Consider the following 25,333-nt stretch of genomic DNA (forward strand, 5'->3'; position numbering starts at 1 on the left):
TGGGCAGCTGTGGCTCAGGAGATACAGCAGGTTGCCTGTTAATAGAAAGATCGACGGTTCAATCCCCAGCTCCTCCAGGCTGCAAGTGTTCTTGGGCAAGATATTGAACCCCAAATTGCCCCTGGTGGCTATTCCACCAGTGTGTGAATGTTAGTTTCTGTTTGAGTACTTCGGCTCAATGTGTGAATGCAATATAAAAGCGCTTTGAGTGGTCAGAGTGGACTAGAAAGGCGCGATACAAATACAGAGCATTTGCATTTTAGTATAAATCTCCAGATTTTAAACATAATACTTGAAACAACAATAAACACAATAAATAGACAAAAAATGAGTCGGGCCTCTTTCTGAATACAACAGTTTAATTGTAGTACTGATTCGTAACAAAAAAATATACCCCCCTCCCCTACGGTTTTCCTGCCGCTCAGTTGTAAGCGCTGGTCAGACCCCTGTACAGAGTTATACAGATACTGAGAGACATGAAGTAAAAATTAGCACATTATAAAGAGAAACCTCTTATGCAATCCAAAAAATTCTGTGCTGATGGAAAGTAGCAGTTGTGACATTCAGCCCAGGTGTACTTCCTCGTCCTCTCCCACCCAGAACTCAAACTAAGACTTTCAAGTCTTTTCTGCTTTAGATGTCCTTGATTACGTCCTCCAGCTCCTCTTTGGAATACATGTGGAAGGTCTTCCCAGGCTCTACTGTTGCTAGCTGTAGAAGGGACAGATTAAGAAGGCCTGCATGAAACCCGGTGTTTTCAACTCTGACAGTCCTGTGCAAACTTTAAACTGCTGTGGGTAGGGGTGTGACGAGACACTTAACCCACGAGATCAAGACGAGATTTTTAATTTTAATTCAGTTATAAACTCCTGGACTTTAATAGCTCCTGTGTTTCAGCAGATTTTTCATTTCAAACATTCAGAATCTCTCCCACGAACTGTATCTGTGTTCTCTAACATGTGCAGAGAAAAGTCATAATATAATGAGACTAATGTCATCATTTAATTTAAGCCTACCTGCCCTTTACTCTGCTGTGCATGATACTGCAAGTGAAACTGCAAGTAACTGAAACACTTCTGATCAGGCAGAAATTTTGCCACAAATCCACCCATGTTAACTTCAGCAGCTCATAAAGTGCAGCTCACAGTCTCAAAGAGAACAAGGTTGCAATTCAGTTTTTAGATGTTTATGTTGCAAAACCTTTCGTTCCAGCTCTTCACAACTGTCTGGACTCACAGCAAAAGCAGTGCGATTCAGTTGATTACTATCAAGGTGTACGCCGGTGTTGCATCAGCTGGGCGGAGTTGATTCGTTCTGCAAGTCTATCGTATCAGTTATACTTACATTTGTATTTCACTGCTTGAGAAAATTAACGTGTGGCTTGACAGCATGTGAAAAATGTCAATTGCGTGGCGTGAGTCTTGCGAGACAGCTCTTTACCTGATGAGAAATCTTGTCATAACTTAATCTCACCCCTAGCTGTGGGTGTTTTATTCAAAGAAAAGTGAAAATAACATCGCTGATGTTGTTTCAACTAGAAATTTTCACAAACACCATGCCATACTAAAATCAAGTCTTCAGAAACTGGCTGAGAAATATGGAACGAACCTCAATGTTGGTGGAGTTGAGCTTCTCCTCCATCACCTGCTTCAGAATGGTGAGAGATGACTTGATGGCGTCTTTTAATGTCATGGACTGTCCGTTAGCCACAGAGAGAGGGACAAACAGAAAAGATACAACTCTTCAATCCTGGCGATTTGCACGCCTTTACTTTAAATATGGGTTGAAAAAAAATCTTAAATTTCGGTAAATAATTTACCAACTCACACATGAGACAGCAGCTTGTAAACGTCACACTTTTTCTAGGCTAAAGGTTCCTGTTAAATGTAAAAACGTGTGCAGTGGTCAGTACCTTGTGGTAGACCTCTTGCAGAGAGCTTTGCGCTCCCTCAGACGCTGAGCCGATGGCCCGAGCATCACACTGCACAAAGGTTCCTGATGGGTCCATGTGGTACCTGCACTCACAAACAAATAACAGTTAAGTCACAATTAAAGGTGAACATGCTTCTGTTTAAAAGTATGTAAAGTGCACAAATAGTAATTTCTACGTACAGCTGAGGTCCTTTTTCATCAACTCCCCCAAACAGAAGTGCTACGCCGAATGGTCGACTCTGTATAGAGGACAGCACAGAGGAACAAAACAGAGACAGAAGAATACAGGTTAATCAAGGTTTACTTGAAGCAGATTCAAACATTTTGCAGATGAAGAAAAATGCATTGGTTTGAGGTTTGAACATATGAGTGTTTCAGCATGGAGATAAGCTAGGTGACTATGACTGACCATGGCACCAGGATCGGCGTCCTCCTCTCCAAACTGCAGCGCCAGGTTGGACACAGCCTGAGTCACACTCTCCACTGTCATCGTCTCATTGTAAGTGAACCAGTGGTTCTGAAGGACGAATATATACACAGGTTAAGCGCAGGAAAAACACAAGGTCAGGCAACTGCTTATATTACAGAGTGCCCAGCATTCATACCTGCGTTTCCACTCTTGCTTTGTCAATTAAAGTCTTGGCATCAGCTATCAAGCCACTCATGGCGCAACCTTTCAGGTGGAAAGAAAGAAAATGAAGAACAGGGAATCCAACTTTGAAGTCACATGAAAGGGACATGACTGAAACAGGAATTTAGGAATCAAACAACATGACAAAAGTCAAGTCCTTTTCTTTGTGATGTTAAAGAGAACCTTACCCAACATTCTTAGGTCAACCCAAAATGTAATTAAACAATTACAACTCTACTGGCTATTTTATATTTTAAGAAGTTATACAAATTGAAACAGCTTCTCAGTATTCACCTTTTTAGCATTGGTAGTTTGGAAGTTTACTCTACTTTTAACCCAGTCTTTCACTCAGCGTAACATGCATTGTATTTTTAATGTACATAAGGATGCATTGGATCACAGAGGCCAGCAGATTACATTCTCAAGTTAACATGCACCATACATTCAAAAACCCGTCATCATCCAAATTTGAGGTGCAGTAAATATGTGTATGACAGCTGACACTCAGTTTGTCTTTCCACTTACCGATGTGACTGTCAATCTCCACAATCTTTTCAATGCTGTTGGGCTCCATCAGCGGAGAGGTGATCCTCTTCTCCACAGCCAGACACACCCCCTCTGATGTCTGGATACCGATGGCTGTGGAGCCCAACTACAGAAACGCAAGGCCAGACCAAAGAAAACTTAGGGGCTCTGAGATGGACGCTGTTTTTAAGGTTAGTATACAATACCACAGAGAAGGAGACAATTATTCAACTGAAGTGATTCAACATGCAGTACTCACCTTTATAGCCTCTATGGCATATTCAACCTGGAACAATCTTCCTTCAGGAGAGAATGTGTTCACACCTCTGGAAAAAAAGATGTGAATAAAGTAAATTATTACTACTGGTTATAAATTCAACGTTGTTGGAAAACAATGTGTGCTGCCATGAAGTACGTGTCTTTGGTAGTGTGCTGGGTTTGTGATTATTTGTGTTTAATTTTTTTATTTAAAGAAACAAACTTTGAAAGCAGCGTTAACACCATTTCTTGAACACAACAAAATTTTTCCTGTTTTTATCTCAAATAGGTTTAACTGTTTAAATAAACTGTTTTTTTAAAGTGATATCGAAAGTGAAAGCAAACTAACTTGTTGGCAAGTGACTTGCTGCGAGCTAACTACCTTCAAAAAACCGCTACAAAGTTACGACAATGGCTGGAAACAAAAATCGCTTCTAAATGTCCTGCAGCAGTCAAAATTAAAAAAACCTTTCAAGTACAGACCACCTCGTAACATAAGTGTGCTCTCCTAAGTTTGTTCAGTCCCATCGAGAAGCATCAATAAATGACAAAGCAGTTTGTGTTGCACCTACCTGTCATATTCCGATCTTGTCAAAAACATCTTTTAACGTTTAACACAGGACCTGCAGAAAGAGAAGAGTGGTTTATGCAACACTCCTGGACTATAAAAACGAGTTAAAGCAGTTATAAAAGAGTGCGGACGACTCTTTGCGTCCGAGTTAGCCGTGACACCGGGTGATTAGCTAGCTAGCAATACCGAGCAAGCATGCTAGCTAACAGACGCGGGCACTGACTGAAACAACTACACAGGAGAAGCTCACAGAAGTCTAACATCAACATTCAGACATTATAATAATATTTAACAGAACACAGATGAGCAATGAAGCGACATCCTTTTAAAAAATGCACTTATTAGACTAATTTACCTCCAGCCACAAACCCTTGAATGAGTTCGCTTGTTTGAGGGGAAGCGTCTGGGGTGTAATGTTTAAACGCGCCGACTGTCAACAAATCGGACACGAAGGTTCCGCGTGTGGAGCTACATCCATACTACCAGCCGACTACATCCGACTACATTTAAATAAAGTTTTCCAGTCTGCTATAAAATAACGTGATACTGACATGAAATAAACGTTTCGTGTGTTCAGTTAACATTTGAAATACATGGGCAGGTTATTGTGATGAGGTCTGCAATAAAAGACCACGAGTTTTCAAAGATTATTATTGAACGTTATTTGAATTAGTCTAGATCAAGAATAGATGTCCACCAAGTTATTCGGAGTAAAAGTAGTAATAGCATAATATTTTGCAAGTAGTGTAAGAAGTAGGCCTACGTTTACTTGATGTATGATGATAAATGATCCTACATCAAATTTAGGAGGAAAGCCTTAGCCTATTCTTGTTCTCTGGAAGTGACTTTGACATTAGAATACTTAAAAACTACACAGTAAAACTAGTTCATAATTGTGCATGTAGTCCAAGGAGTATTAACTTCATCAAGCTTCTAATGGATCTGCTTAATTGTATTAGCATTGAATTTAGGGGGTAAAGGTTGTTTCAGTTAATTGTTATGGACTCCTCCGTCCTAAAGGATGCCTATCACTCTGTTCCCCGTGCAGCCTTGGGACTCTCTGATCACTGTCTGGTTCATCTTATCCCGACACACAGGCAAAAACTGAAATCTGCTAAACCTGTTGTAAAGACCAATGAGTCAAAGCTGGAGTTACAGGCCTGCTTTGACTGCACTGACTGGGGTGTTTTTGAGGCTGCAGCCACTGACCTGGACGAACTAACTGACACTGTGACATCTTACATCAGTTTTTGTGAGGACATGTGTGAGCCGACTAAAACCTTCCGCACATACAACAACCAAAAACCCTGGTTCACAGCAAAACTCAGGCAGCTTCGTCAGACCAAAGAAGAGGCCTTCAGAAGTGGGGACAGAGTCCTGTATAACCAGGCCAGGAACACAATGACTAAAGAGGTCAAAGCTGCAAAGAGGTGCTATGCTGTAAAGCTAAATAACAGCTTTGCAGCCAAAAAATGAAAAAAATGATACACTGCATTTTAGTTCTGGTCCGGTTCATGTTCACGCTGCAGTTTTACAGGAAGTAACCATGGCGTTACACAGAGGTAGCCTACAGGTAACTTGTTGATTGAACAGCTTTGGCGATTGTCATCCTGTATCATCAGGACCCAGCGTTTTTTTGCCAGCTGAAAACGCCACCCGGTCTTCTGCAAACGCCTGGCTGGGAGCGCTAGGGTGCGTTTTGGAGGCGCAGTGGGGGGTTTTTTGAGACGCTGTGGTTGCTATGATACATAATTTCCGTGGAGGTGATGTGTTGCATGTAGGGTAGCCTACTTAATTTTACTGAATGTAAAAATGCCACCACAAAGTACGTAGACCTGCTTACTCTGGCCTTTGCTCTGCATGAAGAGAAGGCTGACACATGAGAGCACAGACTGTCTGTACGTGGGTTCATGAGATTTTGCGGGTGAGGAAACACCTCGACTCGACGAGTAGGCACATCGTTTCGTTCAAGATCGGATGTGCTCGGGGCGGTGTTTGTCCCGCCCCTCCTGCACTGTGATTGGATTGATTTCCCAAAGTTGAACATTTTTCAAATCTCGGCGACAAGAAAAAAACGCTCCGCTCAGCGCCTCGTCACGCTCCTGGCGTTTTCACCAGCTTGGAAAAACGCGGCGCTCCCATTGGAATGAATTGAAAACAGACGCTGGCGTCAGAAAAAAACGCTTTGGTGGACACGGGCCCTAACAGAAGTTTATGCAGCACTTTTAATGCTTCTGATCTGTGTCGCAAAGACCTCAGGAGGTAATAATTTATTATAAGCATGATTAGTAGGTTAATGTTAGACCGCAGATCGACCACATAGCCTATTATGAATAATAACATAAAAACAGTGACATGTAGGCTACAGTAATAATTCGGGGCTTATCAGCCTAGTATACTGTGGTATCGCTGTCACACATGTTTTATGGACTTAAAGAACTTACAGGGTAAATGGAGTACTAGTATTCAGATAATTTATAAGATCGCTGAACACATTTCGCGGTCAGCAGATGGATTTATTAGTGGTTTAGCTTTGGAAATAGCCTAATGCTCAGATCACATCTCTGCGATCATAAAATCCTGTGGTTGGTTGGTTCGTTTGCTTTCACACCACAAGCGAACCGCACCAGAGTTCGTTTGAAAGCGAAGCGCTTGTTTGGTCCGCTTTTGGTGCGCACCCGCACCCGAGTGCGATTGCTGTATTCACACCTGCCCAAACGAGCCGCACCAAGGGAAAAACGAACTATAGTGCGATTCAACCGAACTAAATGAGGCAGTTGTGAAAGCATGGACCATATTTTAAAAAAAGGACCACGGATGAGCGAATGACTGCTCAATTGACCGCAATGCCTTGACGTACAGATCCCATATGGTCTAGCGGTTAGGATTCCTGGTTTTCACCCAGGCGGCCCGGGTTCGACTCCCGGTATGGGAACTAGCTTTTGAGATAAAGAAGCAATGGATTATCGCTGAACAATTCATAAACTGACCAAATACGTGTACTGCTAAATCTTCAATCGGACACAGTTGACAGCTCCCACATCGTCTCCTGCTCTTGAAAGACATAGGATGCGAAAATAGACATTACAATAGGTGCAAGAGAGCTCTGATGACTATACAGTTATCCTACATGTCATAGCCGGAAATCAGCCACTGAGGGTCGTCTTGGAGCTGAATAAGGAGAGGTATAAGCCGTAGCCGTGGAGACCTGTGGTTACTGAGCTCCTTTGCTGGATAAATACGGTAAATACTGCAATAGAGAGTAAATGTAATATGGTACAGTTTAAAATGGCCTGTAGGTGGCAAGATTATAGGCCTATGCCTTGAGAATTCATTTATTCATTCATCAATTAAACTTTAAAACTGATGACGATTAAGGACAAATTATTGACTTGGTTTACGTAGGCCTAGAGTAGGCCTAATCTCTGAGACTGCACATAAAATTGTCATAGCTAGGTTTTGAATGACCTTTAATTTGAAATGTAACCAGTAGGCCTAAGCATGCCTGTAAAGTTCCGTATTTCCTTTTGAAATGCAGTGAAGTAGAAGTAGAAAAGAACACTGTATACTGCCTGCAGTTGGCCTATCACTATTCATAATTTAGATTAATTAAACCTTATTTAGTTTGATGGGTTAAGTTCCTCTGTCAGAACCATAGATTGTATATAATAATGTCAGAACCAGGGGGAAGCAGCAGCACCAATATCATACAACACTGGCAATAACCACAGCTTGTGCTCGCAAATCTATTTGGTACATTTACCCAAGTAACACTAGTAAGCCTACAAATTCTAGGTTGGCCTACTTGTACTTTACGTGAGTGTTTCCAGTTTCTGCAGCTTGTACTACTTCTATAGCCTATCTAAGAGGCAAATAGGCTACGTTTTACTCCACTACATTTATCTGACAGCCCATTAGTTACCTTTCAGATTACAGTTCTTGCCTGTCCAGTGAAAATCTCCAAATTGTTTAACTTCAAAATGCATCGTCATAAAGCTGAAAACAGGGCTGTTTTCCTGAGCTCATGAAAAGTATCCTCTTTGGAGACGTGCTTCTCAGTAGAGCAACAATGTACAAACATATAATGATCTTATGCATTGATGTAGATCAAAATACCCAACAGTAAGCTAGTAGTAGTAAGTAGTTAAAATTAACATAAACCTCTACAGCAGTAAAATACAATATAAACATTAATGCAGCATTAATATGAACGTTCACCCAAAAACATCATTTAATATAGTATAACACTGAACTGAACTACTTACACATTACTTAAGTAAGGTTTTGCAGGACCTTTACTTGTAGGGCAACATACGTACTTGTAAAGTATACAACCCCAATTCCAATGAAGTTGGGACGTTGTGTAAAACGTAAATAAAATAAGAATACATTCATTTACAAATCCTTTTCAACCTATATTCAATTTAGTACACTACAAAGACAAGCTATTTAATGTTCAAACTAATAAACGTTATTGTTTTTTGCAAATATTCACTCACTTTGAATTTGATGCCTGCAACATGTTCCAAAAAAGGACAGGGACAGGGGCTACAAAAGACTGGGAAAGTTGAGGAATGCTCAAAGAACACCTGGTTAATTGGAAACAAGAGTGTCATGATTGGGTATAAAAGGAGCATCCCAGAAGGGCTCAATCATTCACAAGCAAGAATGGGGCGAGGTTCACCATTTTGTGAACAACTGCGTGAGCAAATACTCCAACAGTTTAAGAAAAACGTTTCTCAACGTACAATTGCAAGGAATTTAGGGATTTCATCATCTACGAGCCATATCATCAAAACATTCAGAGAATCTGGAGAAATCTCTGCATGGAAGCAGGCCGAGCTCATCTGAGATGGACTGACGCAAAGTGGAAAAGTGTGCTGTAGTCTGTGACTCCACATTTCAAATTGTTTTTGGAAATTATGGACGTCGTGTCCTCCGGGCCAAAGAGGAAAAGATGTTATCAGCGCAACGTTCAAAAGCCAGCATCTGTGATGGTATGGAGGTGTGTTAGTGCCCATGGCATGGGTAGCTTCCACATCTGTGAAGGCACCAGTAATGCTGGTACATACGTTTTGGAGCAACATATACTGCCATCCAAGCAACGTCTTTTTCAGGGACGTCCCTGTTTATTTCACCAAGACAATGCCAAGCCATATTCTCCACGTATTACAACAGCGTGGCTTCATAGTAAAATAGTGCGGGTACTAGACTGGCCTGTCTTTAGTCCAGACCTCCCATTGAAAATGTGTGGCGCATTATGTAGCGCAAAATATGACAAGGGAGACCCCAGACTGTTGAGCAACTGAAGTTGTACATCAAGCAAGAATGGGAATGAATTCCACCTACAAAGCTTCAACAATTAGTGTCCTCAGTTCCCAAGCTCTTATTGAGTGGTGTTAGGTGATTTAGCCTACTAACACAGTGGTAATCATGCCCCTGTCCCAGCTTTTTGGATCGTGTTGCAGGCATCAAATTCAAAGTGAGTGAATATTTGCAAAAAACAATAAAGTTCATCAGTTTGAACATTAAATATCTTGTTTTTGTGGTGTATTCAATTGAACATAGGTTGAAAAGGATTTGCAAATCATTGTATTCTGTTTGTATTTACGTTTTACACAACATCCCAACTTCATTGGAATTGGGGGTTTTATTATCAATAATCTCGATATTTGACCACTGCTATGCAGGTTAAGACAGACGTTAAGAAGCGTTTTGTGAGGAGAGGGGATGTTCGTGCGGGCCGGAGGTGTCGGGTTTCATTTCCCGGGTGGGATCAGTTCAGTCCGGTCCTGTTTTGGTTGTGTTGGATCCCTAACGTGGCGCTGCCTGTATCTTCTTTAGACTGTGAAATCTGACCAAATCAAGCCCTGCTGCCTTAATGGATGGATATCCATTACGTGTTTTCTAACTCTCGGGGCCTCTCAGGTGTACAGCCTTGACAAGTCTCCGTACCGTTAACATTATTGTCAACATGAAGATCGCGAGGGAGGACATCGTTTTTCAGGCTCTCCTCTTGATCCACAGTAAGTAGGGCAGGAGTTTGGTTAGTGCTGCGTTGTATTACATATAGCCTATCTCAGTCAGGTGCGTGCAGAGTAGCTATCTACAAAACTTAACATCTTTATTACTTTTTATGTAAAGGACAGTCTGCACCAGTAGGCCTACCATGATGAATTAGATGCAGGCTATAGGTATGTTCTCTTTTTCTCCGAACAGATTCAGCTTCATTAGACTTTAAACTTACTCAGCTAATCATTTATAAAGCACGTTTCGTGCAGAGGTAGATTCAAGGTGCTGTACGGAGAAGTTAAAAACAACATTCAGTGTTAAGACAATACCAAAATAAAAGGCACAATAAAAGAGAAGCTACATCTAGGCCTATATGAAATAGCCTACGATTAAAAATAAGAGACAAGTAAAAAGATAAATAATGAAAATGTTTAAAATAATAATACAATGATAATAAGGCTCTGGGTTTTTAGAGACGTTTAGGTAAAAGCGCTTCTCTCTCTCTCTCTCACTCTCACTCTCACACACACACACATTCCTGTCAGATGAGTTTAACTGAGTCAGTGTCCAAACTTCAAGACAGTCATTCACTTATATCTGCATATTAGGAATAGGCTACTTTCCACTGTTGTTTTCATGCGGTCTGACAGGGTCTGTTAAAGTGATTGTCCTGTTCACTGTTTTTCTTGCTGTTTCTATTTCAGTCTCTGTGGCCTGCCTCCTCTCTGCAGGTATGTTTCTCTTTGTGTGTGTGTGTGTGTGTGTGTGTGTACCCGTGCAGTTGTGATTCATATCTACGCATAAGCGCCTGAGTTAACAAATGTCTAACTGTGTGGACTCGGCTCATTCTCTGTCCCTCAGTGTCAGGTCAGTCTGGCAGCAGCAGCAGCGTGGTGGTGGCAGGTTATAATGTGAGCGCCCCCGCTGGATCGAGGGTGGTGCTGCAGTGTGTGAGCGGACGCATGGTGTGGACCAGGGACAGGGTAAGGGACAGGCAGAGGGTGGTCCACTGGGACTTATACCGGGCCAGTCCAGACTATGCCAGGGAGAGGATGCTGGACATGTTCTCTGCGGGGGACCAGAGGATCTACAACTCCTACAACCAGGGCAGGGTCAGCCTCAGCCCCACAGCCTTCATGGATGGAAACTTCTCCCTGGTCATCAAAGGTCACACTCACTGTCTTTGACTTCCGTGCCTGTAGCTGTTAGTGAATTGGTTTCATATTCAAACCATACAATTAGTTTTGGGACAAATGTTGAACCCTCCAGTCAAAATGTAGAAAAATGTTGCTTGAGACAGGCTATCCATCAGTGACCATGAACTTGCCATAATGTATTTATTTATTTGTTGAAGTTGCATTATCACCACAGTAATAAAGAGAAGGTCACTTAGGGCTTCCTCAAGGAAATGTTTCAGCAGAAGTGGTAAAGTAGATCTTAATGCAGCTCACCTCATGTTAGACAGCCTACACAATAGTCTTCTTTTAAGGGTGTTGATTTTGACAAGGGTTTGATTCAAGGACCTAGATGATTCTTTTCTTAACATTTGTGCTTGCATGTTGCTTGTCTGCCATGATGTATGTTACAACAGCTGAACAAAAAAAAGCAGCAAAGAACGTCACAAACACCTGACTGCACCACTCAGAAGGACTTTGTCAGTTTTAAGTTTCTGCAAATCGATTTTCATACCAAAGTGAAATGAATGGAAGCCCACTGCTGCCTAACATACAGGATATCGGCCTAAAAATGTTTGGCATGCTTTGGCAGTAATGAGAAGTAGGCCCTACACATGATTTATAACTGCAGTTTACAACGCTGCCTTTTTTGTGTTTCTGTGTGTGATGACAGACGTGACAATGAATGACAGAGGTCTGTACTCTTGTAACCTCCAACATCTCTACTGCCACCTGTACGAGACAGTCAGAGTACAGCTCAACGTCACTAAATCACGTATGTATCGCACTCTGCCAGATATCAGCATGTTCAACTCATAACAGCTTTAAAGCTGACTCGGTTTGTCTTTCTTTTTTTTTTATTACCATAAAGGTCGCAAAGAACAGCGCTTCTGGGATGGACAAAAGGCGGTGTATGTGGTGCTGCTCGGCAGTACCGTGGTGCTGCCGTGCATCAACCGACGTAACGTGTGGACCGACTGGAGCGACGAGGAGGAGGACCAGCAGGTGCGTGGAGTGCATGAGCTTGTTTGTAGATTTTCCTCTGACAATCAACCTCAGTCTAGATGTACTAAGATTCATTAAGAGTGATTTCATGATATTGACTGATAAATGTAACCCCTTCCCAACCTTGGTGGGTTCCAGGTGGTCCACTGGGACCGTCAGTCCCCAGGAGTCAGCCATGACCGTGCTGACCGGCTGGTGGATCTGTACGCCTCTGGGGAGCAGCGTAGCTACGGGCCGCTGTTCCTTCAGAGGAAGATGAACATCAGCAACCAAGCTTTCTCAGAGGGAGACTTCTCGCTAGCCATATCGGATTTGCAGGTGTGTGTGTAAAAGGAGAGTAACAAAACAGAAAATACAACAGGAGCCTGATAGTTTTAGTACACATTGTAAAAAAAAACAAACTACTATGGCAAGAGGTACACTTCCCACTTGGGTCACCCTTGCTCTAAATGTGTGCCCCATGTAATGTAGATAACACATGGAACTTTCATTAGAAATGCGCTCTTGTCAAGTCAAACGTCATTGTTCCGTTGGGAAATTGAAGTTGTCATTGACATCCATTACCAACAGTACCATAACAAACAATCCAAAAAGTGTCCAAACGGACTTCCTACCAGTCCCCCTGTGCCCTTTGTAGTAATAGAAAGCAGAGAAAAGTTTACAGTCATATTTTAGGACTCTCAAGGGTCCTGGTGTTTTTTGATAGAGCTCATAAATCAGAACATTTAGGTTAAATACAGGCTTGGGAGGCTCAGGGCTTAAAGACCACACTGTGGAACGGGGCCAGTTTTCCAGTCAGCCACAGGCAACTCTCAGCTGACTGTCAGACCACTTTTGTTCTTGTTTTATGTAGAATTAATTAGCTCTAGCGTAATATACATAGTTTCTCAAGTTTTGTGCAATAGCAGAAGTTTATAGTGCTTTCAAATGATCTCATTTGCGCAAATACATATTAATTCTATACCAGAGTAACATTTATTGAACAATAGATGATTACTTAACTCAGTGATGAAAATAAGCAAATTTGTTTGTTTCGCAAGTGAACAATAAAGGCTTGTTTTAATCCATTACCCATGCTGGAACTGTGCAGAACATTATAAGGCTGCTAGTGCATGAAAAGCTATGAATATGAACATGTAATATGTTTATGTATATGCCAGTCTGTTGGTCAGAGGCTGCACCACTTTGATTCCCCTCAGCCTCAGCTTAACTTTATGTGTAGTGCTAATTAGCAAATGTAAGCATGCTAACAGGCTACCAAGTTCAAAAGGGTTGGGTGTTAAAGGGTTAAATTACAAAACTTTAACAGCAGCAGGAATCTTTAATAACGTGGATTAGTTTGGCGTTTGGAGACAGTTTGTCTTGTGTTAGCACATTCCCATCAATCCATTCTAGCGTTTTTGAACTCCAGCTCCTTTGACGTTGTTGATGGTTACCCTCGGACCACAGAGTTTCATCTCAAAAATCAAACTGTATCGTGTGTGTGTTTGACTGTCTGCATTCAACATCCAGCCGACAGACAGGGGGATGTATTCCTGCCACCTCCACCATCATTACTGCGGTCTACATGAGAGAAGAGAGTTTCAAGTCACAGTGGAACCACCTATGATTCAGACCACCCTGCCAGCCAAAGCACTGCCTAGTGAAGACAAAGGTAACACACACACACACACACACACACACACACACACACCAATACAAATCTCTCTTCCTGCTCTAGTTCGTCCATGTGAGTGCCTTAGCAGATAGGATGTTTTATGACTTAGTGGATTTGAAATACCATGTGTACAATTAGGAGAAAAAACAACTCACATCTGCTCTTTCCTTCACTCTCCCCCCTTTCTAACATCTCGTTTTGTGTTTGAGCAAAAGGAGAGGAAGAAGAGATGAGAGGAGTGGGGGGGGGGGGTGCATTTCAGAGGTTTTCATGAGAGAAGATGTATTTTCTTGCACTGTCAGCTCGCCTGACGCCAGACCTCTGAAACCGCACACACTTCCTCACAACCCTGTCCTCCCAACCTCGCCCTCATCGCCTCTCACCTTCCTCTCAGCCTACCGCTATTCACCATTTCATCGTTATAGCAACATTTTCTTTCCTGCTTTTTCCTCCCTGTTTCTCCTCTCTCAATTGGTTTGGTTCATATTTCTCAGTGCTTTGACCTGCCTTAAATACATTCTTTCACTGAGTGCACATTAGAAAGAGGAAAAGAAAAAAAAGGGTTGGGGGGGGGGGGGGGGGGGGCAGACAGGGGAGAGGATAGGCATGTTGGCATGGCAGCTGCCTACCTCAAATTCTTGGAGAATGACAGAGTTTCTGGTGCATGTGTTTGTGTTTCCAGTAGGTAACTGAAGCAAAGCCGAAAATGGCAGATGTATCAATGTGGGAAAATCATTGAGAGAGATTTAGTAATGAGAAAGCCTGTGGCCGAGTGTGTGTGTGTGACAGAGCTTGCCAAATCCAAGCTCATTTCAGTGGAATCTCTCAGATACAGTCTTTGGACCGAAGTCCAGCACTGCCCACACAATTAATCCTTCACTCCCGAGCTGTAATAATCCAGTAGGATTGCACCATGGGAATTTTACTGGTTAGAAACAAGATGCATAACTGATTTATCTCCAGTGCAGGAATGAGTTTGCACAGTTTCCTTCCCTGTGCTCTCAGACATTAGCAGCCCACAGCATTATTTTGTCTTATCTGCTCTCGTTTTGCCCTCTCTGACTGTCTGCTGCCCTGTTGACTTTGGCTCTCTCCTGACATTCTGGAGGAGTTTCACTCTTTCTTCACCCCACCTTCGTCTCCCCTCTGTCCTGCCTTCTTTCAGTTTTTTCCTCTCCTTTGAGGATCCCACATGCCCAAGTTTGTTTGTTTTTAAACACGTTCCTTTCACTTGCAATTTTCCATCACTTTTCTCATCTCTTTCTTTTTGCCTTTACTTATTAAAGAAAGTGAACTCTTTTCGGCAAAGTTTATAGACAAGAACGGGATGTTTTGCTTCATCTGCGTGGCAGCTGGCAACACAGAGGCAAAACCACACTCAGAGGTAGACAGGCACAGAGAGACAGAGGGATGGGGTTTTTGAGATAGAGGGAGATATACAAAGAGAAAAGGAGGGGGGGGGGATGACTGTTGATGATATAGGGTAGAAGGGATTTAGGTCACCCCTCCCTCCATCCCGCCCGTCAGTTATTTCTCATTGCAGTTTGGGCAGGAGAACGGGGCAGCCAGTCTAAACACAAACACATATGTTCCCATCTTGGGCACAAGTCAGGAGAAAATGGCTTGAAAGTAAATGAAAAGGATCAGAGGATTTGTAATATAAATGAACATGCTGTTTTCATGTACTCTACTCACAAGCAGCTGTGTTGTTTGGGATCACACAAAATCCCAAACAGGGCGAGGTCTTATCTTGCTTCATATTGCGAGACAAGTCTCTGGAGAAACATCTCGACGTCCCCTTCCTCTCCCTTGGCTCTCCTCCTTTGTTCCACCCGGCTCTGTCCTTCCTTCACTCCTCTTCCTCTCTTCACTCTTTTGTTTTACTGCCAGGAAAAGTAAATCACAGCATGACTTTCTGTCTGGATCTCATTATGGCTTAAATATGTTGAGGTCCACAGCTGCTTCTTGCCTTGCACTTTTTTAAATGACGCTAAATGAAACCAGGCACACACCCCACCCCCTCTGCTTGTCAACACTCATATCACATAATGTTGTCAGGCTAATTATTTCCAATGGCCCTGGAAATGTCATTGCATGTGTGTGTGTATGTATGTATGTATATATATATATGTGTGTGTGTGTATATATAGTGTTTAAAGTGTTGGAGCTTATGTGGCATCACACACATGCAGTAGTGAACGCATATGCAGATCCACACACTGTAAACGATTTTTGTTGGGTTTAGAGAGAAATCTCTGCTCATATGTTAATCTCCTAGCATTATTTATATTCTGCCACTTCAAACACACATTAAACACAAACCACCCAATGCCCCGGGAACAAAGAGAAGATTACAGATTTGAACAGAAGTTAATTTGAAAAGTCCACTTCTTTACTTTGTTCAACATCTAAAACACAAATGAGGTAATTACACGTAAAGTGACATTGGGCTGTGATGATTACAAAACAGATGTATCATTGTACTTTGCTCTTATTCATACATTGAAAGAGAGAATATTTCCTTCTTTAAAGGATTTTCTTGTTTACAGAAGAAACAACGATTTAGTACAGTGGTAACCTGGTCACACTATCACAGAAGCTTCCATGTTTGCATCCATGCTAGCTTCTCTGTGTGGCTGTTTTAGCAACACGCTAACACACTCACAATGACTATTGTTCTGTGCTGATCTTTACAAGGTAATGTTTTCACTGTTCAGCTTGTTACCATGCATACATTTGCACTAAATGCACAATTTGCCAACCTGTACAATCTGTTTGTACAGAAGTAGACATGAAATGACTGCAATTAGCACTAAACACAAAGTTCAGTTGTATTTGATGGAACGAACTGACCGACACTACCTCCCTGCTAGTGTGGCTAAAAGTATTGTTTTTACCAATGTGAAAGAGAATTTGAAACCTGTAAGAACGACTTCACAAATAAAGTGAAACATCTGTACATTAGATGAAAAGTGGATAATTGCAGGTTAAGCACCGCTCATACTAAGGCTTTGGACAGAGTATTGTTAGGTGTTGTTTTACACTATTAAGTTAAAGCATTGAAAACTTGCAAAGCCACAGAAAGTACCTCCAAAAGGGAGTGAAGAGATGCTGTGAGGGAGAGCTATTTATCACTGGTCATAATGCCTTGTTTTCTGTGTTTCTCACGAGGTGTGTAATGTCTGTTCAGTGTGAGGTCTGGTCTTGATTATGATTTATGTAAACGTTATGATGAGACATTGGTCCATTTGTGATGGAAAAGACGAAGAACAGAGGAAGACTAAATGCTGACTGTTGCGATCTCTGTACTACTCAGACACCACTAAGGCTGAATCACCGCGAGTCATCAACGTTATTCTGCCAGATCAGCGACACCACTTTCTCCTGCCGCTGGGCTACGTCCTCACCTCCTTCCTGCTCCTGGCCTTCATCATCCTCATTATCATCCTCATCACACGCAGACATAAAACCAAAGGTCTGACCTGCGGTACCTCAGTCTGACGATATGTGATGTACATTGAATTTACGATTCTGAACCTCATCTAATTTTTCTTGTGTTTTCAGAGTTTTATCCGCATGCATCCATGAGGTGAGCGAGAACCCACAAACACACACACACAATCACTGTCTCACCCTTAAACACACACTCACTGTCTGTTACTGCGATAGGTCCAGCAGAAGTCAAAGCAGCTCAGAAGAGTTCGAGATGGACGTTGCTGAAGGGAATGTGTGCAGCCGGGAGGAGAGAAGATTTGGTGAGTGTCAATAGTTAGTGGTATTTTGACTTTCTCGTGTGTGTGTGTGTGTGTATTTTGACTTGATTTATTTTAGACTATAAGAACAACCTGCTGAAAGAGAACCACATGAACCCTCAGCCTAAAGTCATTGATCTTGACAAAGGTAACGCACTCACATGCAAAGTCAGCTGTCACAAAGTTTCTCATTTCCCTCCTCCTTAACCTCAATTTGTCTTCTTGCAGAGATGCAGAAATTTTCTAAGTGAGGAAATGACGAATAAAAACAAGCTAAACTGGAGTCAATGGCTGGTCCAGAGGCTGCGCTTCAAACTGAACTCCTCCTCTCTGCCTTCTGTCCTGGCAGGAGAGACAGCAAGAGAGAATATGTAAAAAAAGAAATAAAAAATAGCTCACACTGAGGCCACATGTTTCCAAATTGTCAGTATTAGAGCCAAAGAAAAACCGAGTTTTCTTTCGTACTTGATCAAACTAAAAAGACTGGACTTTGGACCACTGTGCGTGGACAAGAGTGCCACCCAGAGGAGAGTCTAAAGCAAGCCTTGTTAAATGAAGGATTGATGTGTACATAAGGCGAATAAAGCTCAGTTGTGACCGAGTGAATCTGAATTATCAGTTATTACAGCTTTGATCATTATTCCTGAAGTCAAAAACAACATTTTGATATTTTTGTTTTCACTTTGTTCTGTTTTACTCACATATCCATCTCAGCTTAACTGACCGGACTAAAGCACCATTGAGGCGCTACTCATCAGTGTGTACTGCTTCCTGTAGGCTATGATTAACTGTATGCTAACTGACCAATGAAGCGGTGTATGGAAACAATTTTTATCTCGATGCTCATTTTTTGTGGAATGTTCCCTTTTTACACGTATTAAATGTAATGTATTAAATGTCAATGTTTGATGCTGATGTTCAAATGCAATTGCTTCTCCCACGTGATTGGTCTGAGTCTCTTTGTGTTCAAATGACCTTGTGAATATCATCCAATAGATATTGTTGTTTGTTAACTGAATGTGGACATAAAAGCATAGGTGTTGCTAATAACATTAAGGATGGCTGTATGCTATGCAAGAGTCCCAGTAAGACACGACAGTGTGAGAATGAGCCAGCATGAACAATACCAGGACTCTGAAACTCAAGGAGCTAAATGTAATTCAGCCATCATTAATTGTATTATTTTCACTGCTAATCCAATAAAACCTTGATGCAGGGGCAAAAAAGCTTTATGCAGCTGAGACTTTTTGTGTTGTGGTCTGAGTAGTTGCCAGGATTCCAGACAACCCCACCGGAATTTTTTGACTAGTTAGTATAATTTTCAGATATCCATTTGTGTGTGTGTGTGTGTGTGTGTGTGTGTGTGTGTGTGTGTGTGAGATAATTATTACTCCAGGGACATAATTCTGGTGAAAAAAAATACAAAATCCTTTTGAATTATTTTTTTTGTTGTTCAGCCTAAAACACCGACAAAATCGAGTCTACCAAATATCAGAACCTATGAGTAAACTCTTCAGGCTCCGAAACATTCAAAAAAGCCAAGGGCATGACTTCAGTGTACCCATTGGTGGTTACGGCCCAGGTTAAGTATGTACACTCATGCCTAAGTACACATTAGGTCAGAGTTCATTTATTCATTCCTTTGTGTCACAAACAGTCCCTGAATTCAAGACAAATGGCTTTTTACACACTTTGTGAAGATTGTTTTGAGCTTTTTGTATAAAATACATGGTACTGTCATTTACTTTAAATCTAAAAATGTTAGAAAACCCTGGTCTGTCTTGCACTGTTGGACAACTGTATCGATGGAAGCAGCTCTCAATCCGTCAGCGCGCGCGCACATTCATGAACTCACCTGAAATCTCAATCCAGTACGAGAAAAAGTGCGACAACATTCACAGAATTACAACGGGTTAATCAATTTCTCTCCGTTTCACACAGCCAGTCATACAGACAGCTACACAGAGTCTAAGAGGAAATTCATTCAGTAAGTAACCCCAGGATCAGAGGAAATTTGGGGCCACGCTGTGTCTGTTTACAGTTAAAGCTACAGGTACTGTAGGGTGATGACCAGGATACTGTGTGGAGAAAGGGCTTGCTACAGGAAGGTTTGGACATCAGGGTGGTGTTGTAGCACTAACTTCAGTTTTGAAATGATCAACACGTTTGCTGTTGCTCGTGAGTCAGAGTAAGATAAAAACTGATGTTCTGGACAAGAAGAAACCAACCTATGGAATAAGAGAATACACTCCAACAACAATTAACTTACAAGATTAGAATCTACACAATATAAACAAAGAGCAGCAAATGTGTCTTTGTCTTCATGTCCATCAAAAATAATTTACCATGTCTCAGCCATGGTACGTTACTATGCAGTTGAAGAAGTTGATGTGGTACACATACTGTACAACCTGCACTCTGGAGAAGAGTCTGACGTGTGATCCGATACTCACACTGGGCCAGCACTGTCTTTTTCTTGTCACCCAGTCACACCCATCGCGCAGGCCGGGTGTGTGTACACAGTGCTCATGTTCAGGGGCAGCAACCATAGGACCCTCTTCCAATATTGTGAGTCAAGTGGCTCATGGGGCCAAAGGATCAGGCCAGTCTTAAATACAAACTAAACCCCTATGGGGTCTATAAACACAAAAAGTAGACAGGTATAATATTAATGGTCCGATAAAGGCATTAGGCTGACTAAGAGAAAATGCCCATCCCTCTCACCTCCTCTGTTACTCGGCCTGGTCCAGCCACCGATACCTTTACAAAACATGTCAAAATTTAAACTAAAACATAGGGATCCACTCCTCCAAACTGGTCAGAAGAAATGCATGTTGGGAGTTGTCGAGGTTTGTGGCAGGGCTAGTTTGCTGTGAGCCGAGTGCTTTGTTGTTTTGGCTTCCAGGTCTCTCAAGTGTCCACCACAGGTCCGATGGAGTCCTGCATACGGTTCTCCAGAGGGGACGAGCTATCGGGAGCAGGAGGGTGAGGGGAGTGGGTGACCCCTGTAGCTGAGCTGCAGCTTACACAACCCTGCAAGACACAAATATAAATATTAAACATGTGCTCAGGTGAGCAGAAAGATGAGTATGTTTGTGCTGAGTGTCAGTGTTTGGAGATCCCCACCTGTGTGTCTATCTCCTGTGGGATAGTGTGCTGTTGGATCCAGGGATGGACCTCAGCCAGCTCCTCTCTCTGCTCCTGGCTGAACCAGGGCTGGAGGTGCTGAAGCACCCGGAGCTTCTCCCTGTCTTCTGTCAAGACCTCACCCTTGTCTCTGGAGGAGAGGCAAGACAGGATACAAAGCAAAGATGAAGGATTACATGACATGAGAGAGGTGGACGATACATTTATCTGGAAATTACATTTGACTGTTTGACATTCGAGGATTAGACAATGATATTACACAATCAAATCAGCAGAGGTCGTCTATAAAGCTAAAGTTCACCTCTGCCTAAAGAGGCTACCATCACAAGCAGACAACTCTGGACTTCACAGTGATTGACAACAGTTTGTTAAAACAAGGTTTGAGAAGAATCTTGAACGCCAATGTTAAGATCAATGGATCAGATTACTGTCAAGCAGCCATGGGGTGTTACAGGGTGTCATTAAGCCCAAAGAGGGTTAAAAATGACAAGTCTTACAAAGATAATTAGAAAAGACATAATCTTTTAGTGGTCCCAAAACTAGCTGCTTCAAAGAGCTTGACAGGAGACTGAAAAACATAATAAAAGAATCTGGCATTTTACCAGAGCTGTTATTCAGCTTTGGAAGCCACTAAAAACAATTATATAATATAATTATGGTATTACTTTTAAATGATATTTTCCAATTCAAATCAAGGATTTATCAACATGTTGCTTTCATGGCCACACAAAGCAAAGGCCGACAACGGTTTTGACAGGACTGACATTTCACATTTGTTAGTAAATGAATGGAAGCTGTGAGAGTGCTGCTGTGTTTATACCTGGTGTGGATCTGGTAAGACATCATGACGTGCTCTGGCACTTGCTGGATCATGCTCCACAGTGAGCTCTCCACCTGAGTGTCGAAGCTGTGTTGGTGCTCTGCTGGTGCCTCCTGGCTCTTACGGGCTTTGCGTGATGTGTCTGATGAATCATTGCTGGCAAAGTATTTGCTGCTGTTGCTGCTGCCTGTAAGTCAGGAACAACTCTGCATCAGTCACTTCACCCAACTATTGAGTGAATGCTCCTCTGTCTTTCATTGTCCTCAGCTGCTTTGTTTGCAAATTTAGCATATAAAACAGTGTATTTGGGATATTAGAAATATTATCCACCATCTATAAACACAGAATGCGTGCAGATACTGTTTTAACCATGAATGTGTTTCACAAATATTGCAAAGTGAGAGGACAGCGTTTGTCTTTGTGTGTATTGTATACATTTTTGCTCACTCTTACCAGTATGTGAGGTGGAGGTTCCATTGGAGCCAGATCCAGATCCAGATCCTAGGGAGCCTCCAGACTCCCCTGACCCAGACCCAGAGGCATTGGATCCGGTCCCTGACCTGGCATCCTCCTGCAGGAGCAGGTCAAGCAGCTCACTTGATGTAGACTGGGCATCATGATTCCCAGACTCACTGGGGTTATCACCCTGATCAAGGCACAGGTTTAACAGTCAGAATTAAACCAAATACCTATACTTTGATACAAATGGAGAGCTACAGTATGTACTGTATATCAACAAATACTGGATATGTATGATAATACAGCTACTGAGAGAAAGATAGGAGTTGTTCAAAACTTGAAGAAGGACGTTGTTAGAAAGTAAAAGTTTTGGCATCTTGAAGGTAAAGGTTGACAGAAACAGCAAATTCACCTGGTTGGCATGTTGTTCATGGAGGCTCTCGCTGTGGTTGTGCCCGGTGCTGCTCTGTCCTTCGTTCGGCTTTGGCAGCTCCTCCTGCAGCAAGTTCAGCTGCAGCGGAGAACTCGAGCGAGAGCTGGAGAATAAAGCCCGAGGCCCAGCTTCCTCCTCCTCTTCCCCGACGGAGGAGCTGGCTCTATGTGAGCAAAGCAGGGGGCCCAGGGGGCTCTGAGTGTCGGGGACAGGCTGGGCTTGGAACTGGGGATGAGGGAAGGGGGCACTGCCAGGGGCAAAGCCTGTCGTGGTGATGGGTACCTGGGGCAGAATGGAAGGAACGGACGGCGGGTAAATGGACGGGTAGCCTGGAGTGAAAGTTGTGTAATTCGGCAGGATGACAGCCATGACCGGAGCCACGTAAGGGTTGACGCTCTGGGCTGGAGCTATGGGCTGCAGGTTGTGAAAGTTCTGCATTGGCTGCAGATTCTGAAAGGGATCCATCTGCAATAGCTGCATGCCAGGCAGGCTCTGAGCAGACTGCATGATGTTGAAGTTGTAGCTGAACTGGGTTTGGTCAGGAGGCTGCAGCACCACGGTGGTCGCTCCAGGCTGCTGTTGTGGTCTGGGCGGTTGCTCCGGGACAGGCTGGGTCGCCATCATTGGGAAGAATGGTGTCTGGGATGCTTGGATGAAGGGCGCTCCCATATGGGGCTGTGAGGACTCTGAGGAGGGCCAGGAGGAGTTGGGGACTCTACGAGGAGGGCCAGGTGGGGAAGCGTAGCTGTCTGAGGAACCCTGGGGTTTGGGGCGCTTGTGTCTGAGCTTTCCTCTCCGAGAGCGGTTCCCCCCACCTGCACTCAGTGGACGTAGGTAGTCACCTGTGGGGAGAGGGACATAGGCTGCAGAGTAAGTTTGAAGTGTTCCTTTAAAAATTTTATTCACTACTTCTCTCTTCACTACTATTCACAGTCACTAAATCCACATGTGTGGTTGTCTTTAGTGAAGATATACCTGGGTGGTGGGAGTGCGCCATAGAGCTGTTGTCCAGTTGCAGATAGGAGCTGTAGGGGCTCTGGAGGATGCGATGCCGGAATCGATCCACATACTCTTGCTCCTCCTTCTGGGTGTGAGCCGACAACACCTCCTTGGTGAGACCAATAAACCTTCTTTCTTCTGTAGCCGGGCTCGGGGCGGGACGGGCGGGAGTCGAAGCAGCATCAGCAGGCTCGCTGCCCATAGGGGCATCCTCAAGTGCCGTGGCCTCTGTGGGAGAACATTGAGGGAAAAAAACATGCTCAATAGACCTTCTTAAAAGAGAGTGGTCCAAAGCTTTAACTGCCGTGTGCAGTTAAGATCTACAGTTGCAAAAGAGCATCTGAGTGTCTCCAGTGTTCTGACACACAGACGTAAGGGTATGTTTAGGGTATGTTTATGTATGTATACCTGATTCAGGTTGTGGTACATGGACGATGGTACTGCTGTATGAACACTGGCTGGTGACAGAAACTACACTCATGGCCTTAGTGGACATTGTAATGTCTGTCAGTGGCGCTCCAACAACTGCTGCTGCCGTAGGGGCCACTGACACACCACTGTCTAACACCACTGAAAGTGAAGAGAAACAAAATAAATAACAGTTAATGTTGCTTTTGCAAGGAATATTTCAAAAATGCTACCCAAAATGATAAGTTAGCAATAAACTGTGTTATGTATTATGGTGTGTTTATACCATCTGAGCTGGCCTGAGCTGTGTCAGTGGCTCCAGCAGGCTTGTCGTCTTCTGAGGTGGAGGATGAGGAAGAAGAGGTGGCCAAGGAATGACAGTCACTCTTCCGCTTGAGGGCTGAACCTGTACAGCTCTCCAAATATCTGGAACACACAAACACAGGCGCACAATAATTAGTGTGACAGGAATCAGGTGCTCCAGCATGTAATAAACTGAAACAATCACACAAGTGGCATAACGATGCTATCACCACACACCTGATGATGTTGTCCACACAGTTGATCTGCTGATAGGAGGGAATGTGTGTTTGCTTCCTGCCTTCTTCATGATCTCTGACCTCAGGTTTGGATGCTGCCGGGGGATGACGTGCTGGGGGAATATTAAAATATTAATACAGAATTTTTTTACGTTTTATATTTGTACTCAATATGCGTGGGGCTGCATTACCTGTGGCAGGTTTGCCGAGAACAGCAATTTTGTGGCTGGAACCCAGATAAGCCTGCTGGCCCCAGCACTTGACTCTATTCACATCAGCACAGATCTGCTGCAAAGTCATCTGAAATCACACAAATGGATCAGCATGATTAACCTCGGCAGCAGGGTTACCACTGGCTTTCTGGCTTGTGGTGTCACTGTGACGTCTCACCGGTTCCCGATGCGAGTCCTCCCACAGGTTACCATTGCTGTCACTTGAAGAGGCTACACTGATGTAGTGCTCATGAGAGCCGTTACTTCCCAAACTGCCATACCCGCTGGAACCATTGTTGTGGACCGGCTGTGGGGAAGAAATACAAAGACGTGAAGGTATTGGAGGACCTCGGACACACAAATGGAGAAAAAAAACAAAATAGAGAAGGGTGTGTGTGTTATTAAGGGTATAAACCTACAGACATGTATGTGGTCTAGAACAGCAACTTGCTTATCTTTATAATTATTAATTTAGCAATAAAAAGTATCAAAAAAGGCCACCATTGGCCACCAAATTCTGAGGAGCCCAGCAATTTGTCTTGTGATTTCTTACTTCTTTCCCAAAGGATTAATTTCATATTGATATGAAACAGAAACAGGGACACTCATTTTAGCATTTATGGCACTTTGACCTGCAAACATTTGATCCTTTCTGTTGATAAATGGTGAAATAATGACCTGCAGGAAAAGCTTATATATCTTTGCTTGCAGATCTTTGATTTCTTCATGGGTGACTGGGATGTCCTCCTTTGTCGGAGCAGCAAACACATCCTCATTCAGTGGACTCCTGGTGACAAA

At 43.0% G+C, this 25,333-nt stretch overlaps 3 protein-coding genes and 1 non-coding gene across 4 annotated transcripts in view; 2 read left to right on the forward strand and 2 right to left on the reverse strand.

Annotated features, from left to right (window-relative positions):
- Positions 1-338: 338 nt before the first annotated feature.
- psma5 (proteasome 20S subunit alpha 5) lies at positions 339-4,373 on the reverse strand. The gene is made up of 10 exons (XM_038697039.1): positions 4,273-4,373; positions 3,919-3,969; positions 3,348-3,414; positions 3,089-3,215; positions 2,538-2,605; positions 2,342-2,449; positions 2,113-2,171; positions 1,913-2,015; positions 1,609-1,695; positions 339-711 (listed from the first exon to the last, which is right to left on the reverse strand). The coding sequence occupies exons 2-10, from the start codon at positions 3,945-3,947 to the stop codon at positions 634-636; spliced, it is 726 nt and encodes a 241-aa protein (XP_038552967.1). The 5' UTR covers positions 3,948-3,969; positions 4,273-4,373; the 3' UTR covers positions 339-633.
- Positions 4,374-6,780: 2,407 nt separating this feature from the next.
- Positions 6,781-6,852, forward strand: trnae-uuc. The gene has a single exon. It is a non-coding gene; the product is annotated as a tRNA-Glu (tRNA).
- A 2,835-nt stretch (positions 6,853-9,687) lies between these two features.
- LOC119886359 (matrix remodeling-associated protein 8-like) lies at positions 9,688-18,738 on the forward strand. The gene is made up of 12 exons (XM_038697041.1): positions 9,688-9,943; positions 10,634-10,660; positions 10,791-11,096; positions 11,778-11,879; positions 11,976-12,109; positions 12,248-12,427; positions 13,622-13,763; positions 17,083-17,241; positions 17,331-17,355; positions 17,436-17,521; positions 17,598-17,666; positions 17,747-18,738. Exons 1-12 carry the CDS (start codon positions 9,892-9,894, stop codon positions 17,767-17,769), a joined length of 1,305 nt encoding a protein of 434 aa, XP_038552969.1. The 5' UTR covers positions 9,688-9,891; the 3' UTR covers positions 17,770-18,738.
- A 146-nt stretch (positions 18,739-18,884) lies between these two features.
- per3 (period circadian clock 3) overlaps positions 18,885-25,333 on the reverse strand; it is a 20,436-nt gene continuing 13,987 nt past the window's right edge. Inside the window, exons 11-22 of the mRNA XM_038697040.1 lie at positions 25,214-25,322; positions 24,714-24,842; positions 24,515-24,623; positions 24,325-24,436; positions 24,071-24,210; positions 23,785-23,946; positions 23,353-23,604; positions 22,357-23,219; positions 21,939-22,131; positions 21,486-21,672; positions 20,645-20,795; positions 18,885-20,551 (exon numbers count right to left, since the gene is read on the reverse strand). Of these exons, the coding sequence (XP_038552968.1) occupies positions 20,429-20,551; positions 20,645-20,795; positions 21,486-21,672; positions 21,939-22,131; positions 22,357-23,219; positions 23,353-23,604; positions 23,785-23,946; positions 24,071-24,210; positions 24,325-24,436; positions 24,515-24,623; positions 24,714-24,842; positions 25,214-25,322 (2,530 nt within the window). The 3' untranslated portion in view covers positions 18,885-20,428. The remainder of the gene's footprint in view (positions 20,552-20,644; positions 20,796-21,485; positions 21,673-21,938; positions 22,132-22,356; positions 23,220-23,352; positions 23,605-23,784; positions 23,947-24,070; positions 24,211-24,324; positions 24,437-24,514; positions 24,624-24,713; positions 24,843-25,213; positions 25,323-25,333) is intronic.

This window comes from Micropterus salmoides, unplaced genomic scaffold, assembly GCF_014851395.1.
Source record: "Micropterus salmoides isolate LMB-PRFRI ecotype aquatic unplaced genomic scaffold, ASM1485139v1 Ms_hic_scaffold_4, whole genome shotgun sequence".
In the NCBI taxonomy this organism is placed as follows: Eukaryota; Metazoa; Chordata; class Actinopteri; order Centrarchiformes; family Centrarchidae; genus Micropterus; species Micropterus salmoides.

Excerpts from the sequence above, each read along its gene's own strand:
- psma5 (XM_038697039.1), bottom strand. The coding sequence starts at position 3,947 with ATGTTTTTGACAAGATCGGAATATGACAG. Across the intron at positions 2,450-2,537 it reads AAGCAAGAGTGGAAACGCAG|AACCACTGGTTCACTTACAA; the intron begins GTATGAATGCTG and ends TTCGTCCTTCAG. Across the intron at positions 712-1,608 it reads TCAACTCCACCAACATTGAG|CTAGCAACAGTAGAGCCTGG; the intron begins GTTCGTTCCATA and ends TCCCTTCTACAG.
- LOC119886359 (XM_038697041.1), top strand. The coding sequence starts at position 9,892 with ATGAAGATCGCGAGGGAGGACATCGTTTTTCAGGCTCTCCTCTTGATC. Across the intron at positions 11,097-11,777 it reads CTTCTCCCTGGTCATCAAAG|ACGTGACAATGAATGACAGA; the intron begins GTCACACTCACT and ends GTGTGATGACAG. Across the intron at positions 17,242-17,330 it reads ACGCAGACATAAAACCAAAG|AGTTTTATCCGCATGCATCC; the intron begins GTCTGACCTGCG and ends TTGTGTTTTCAG.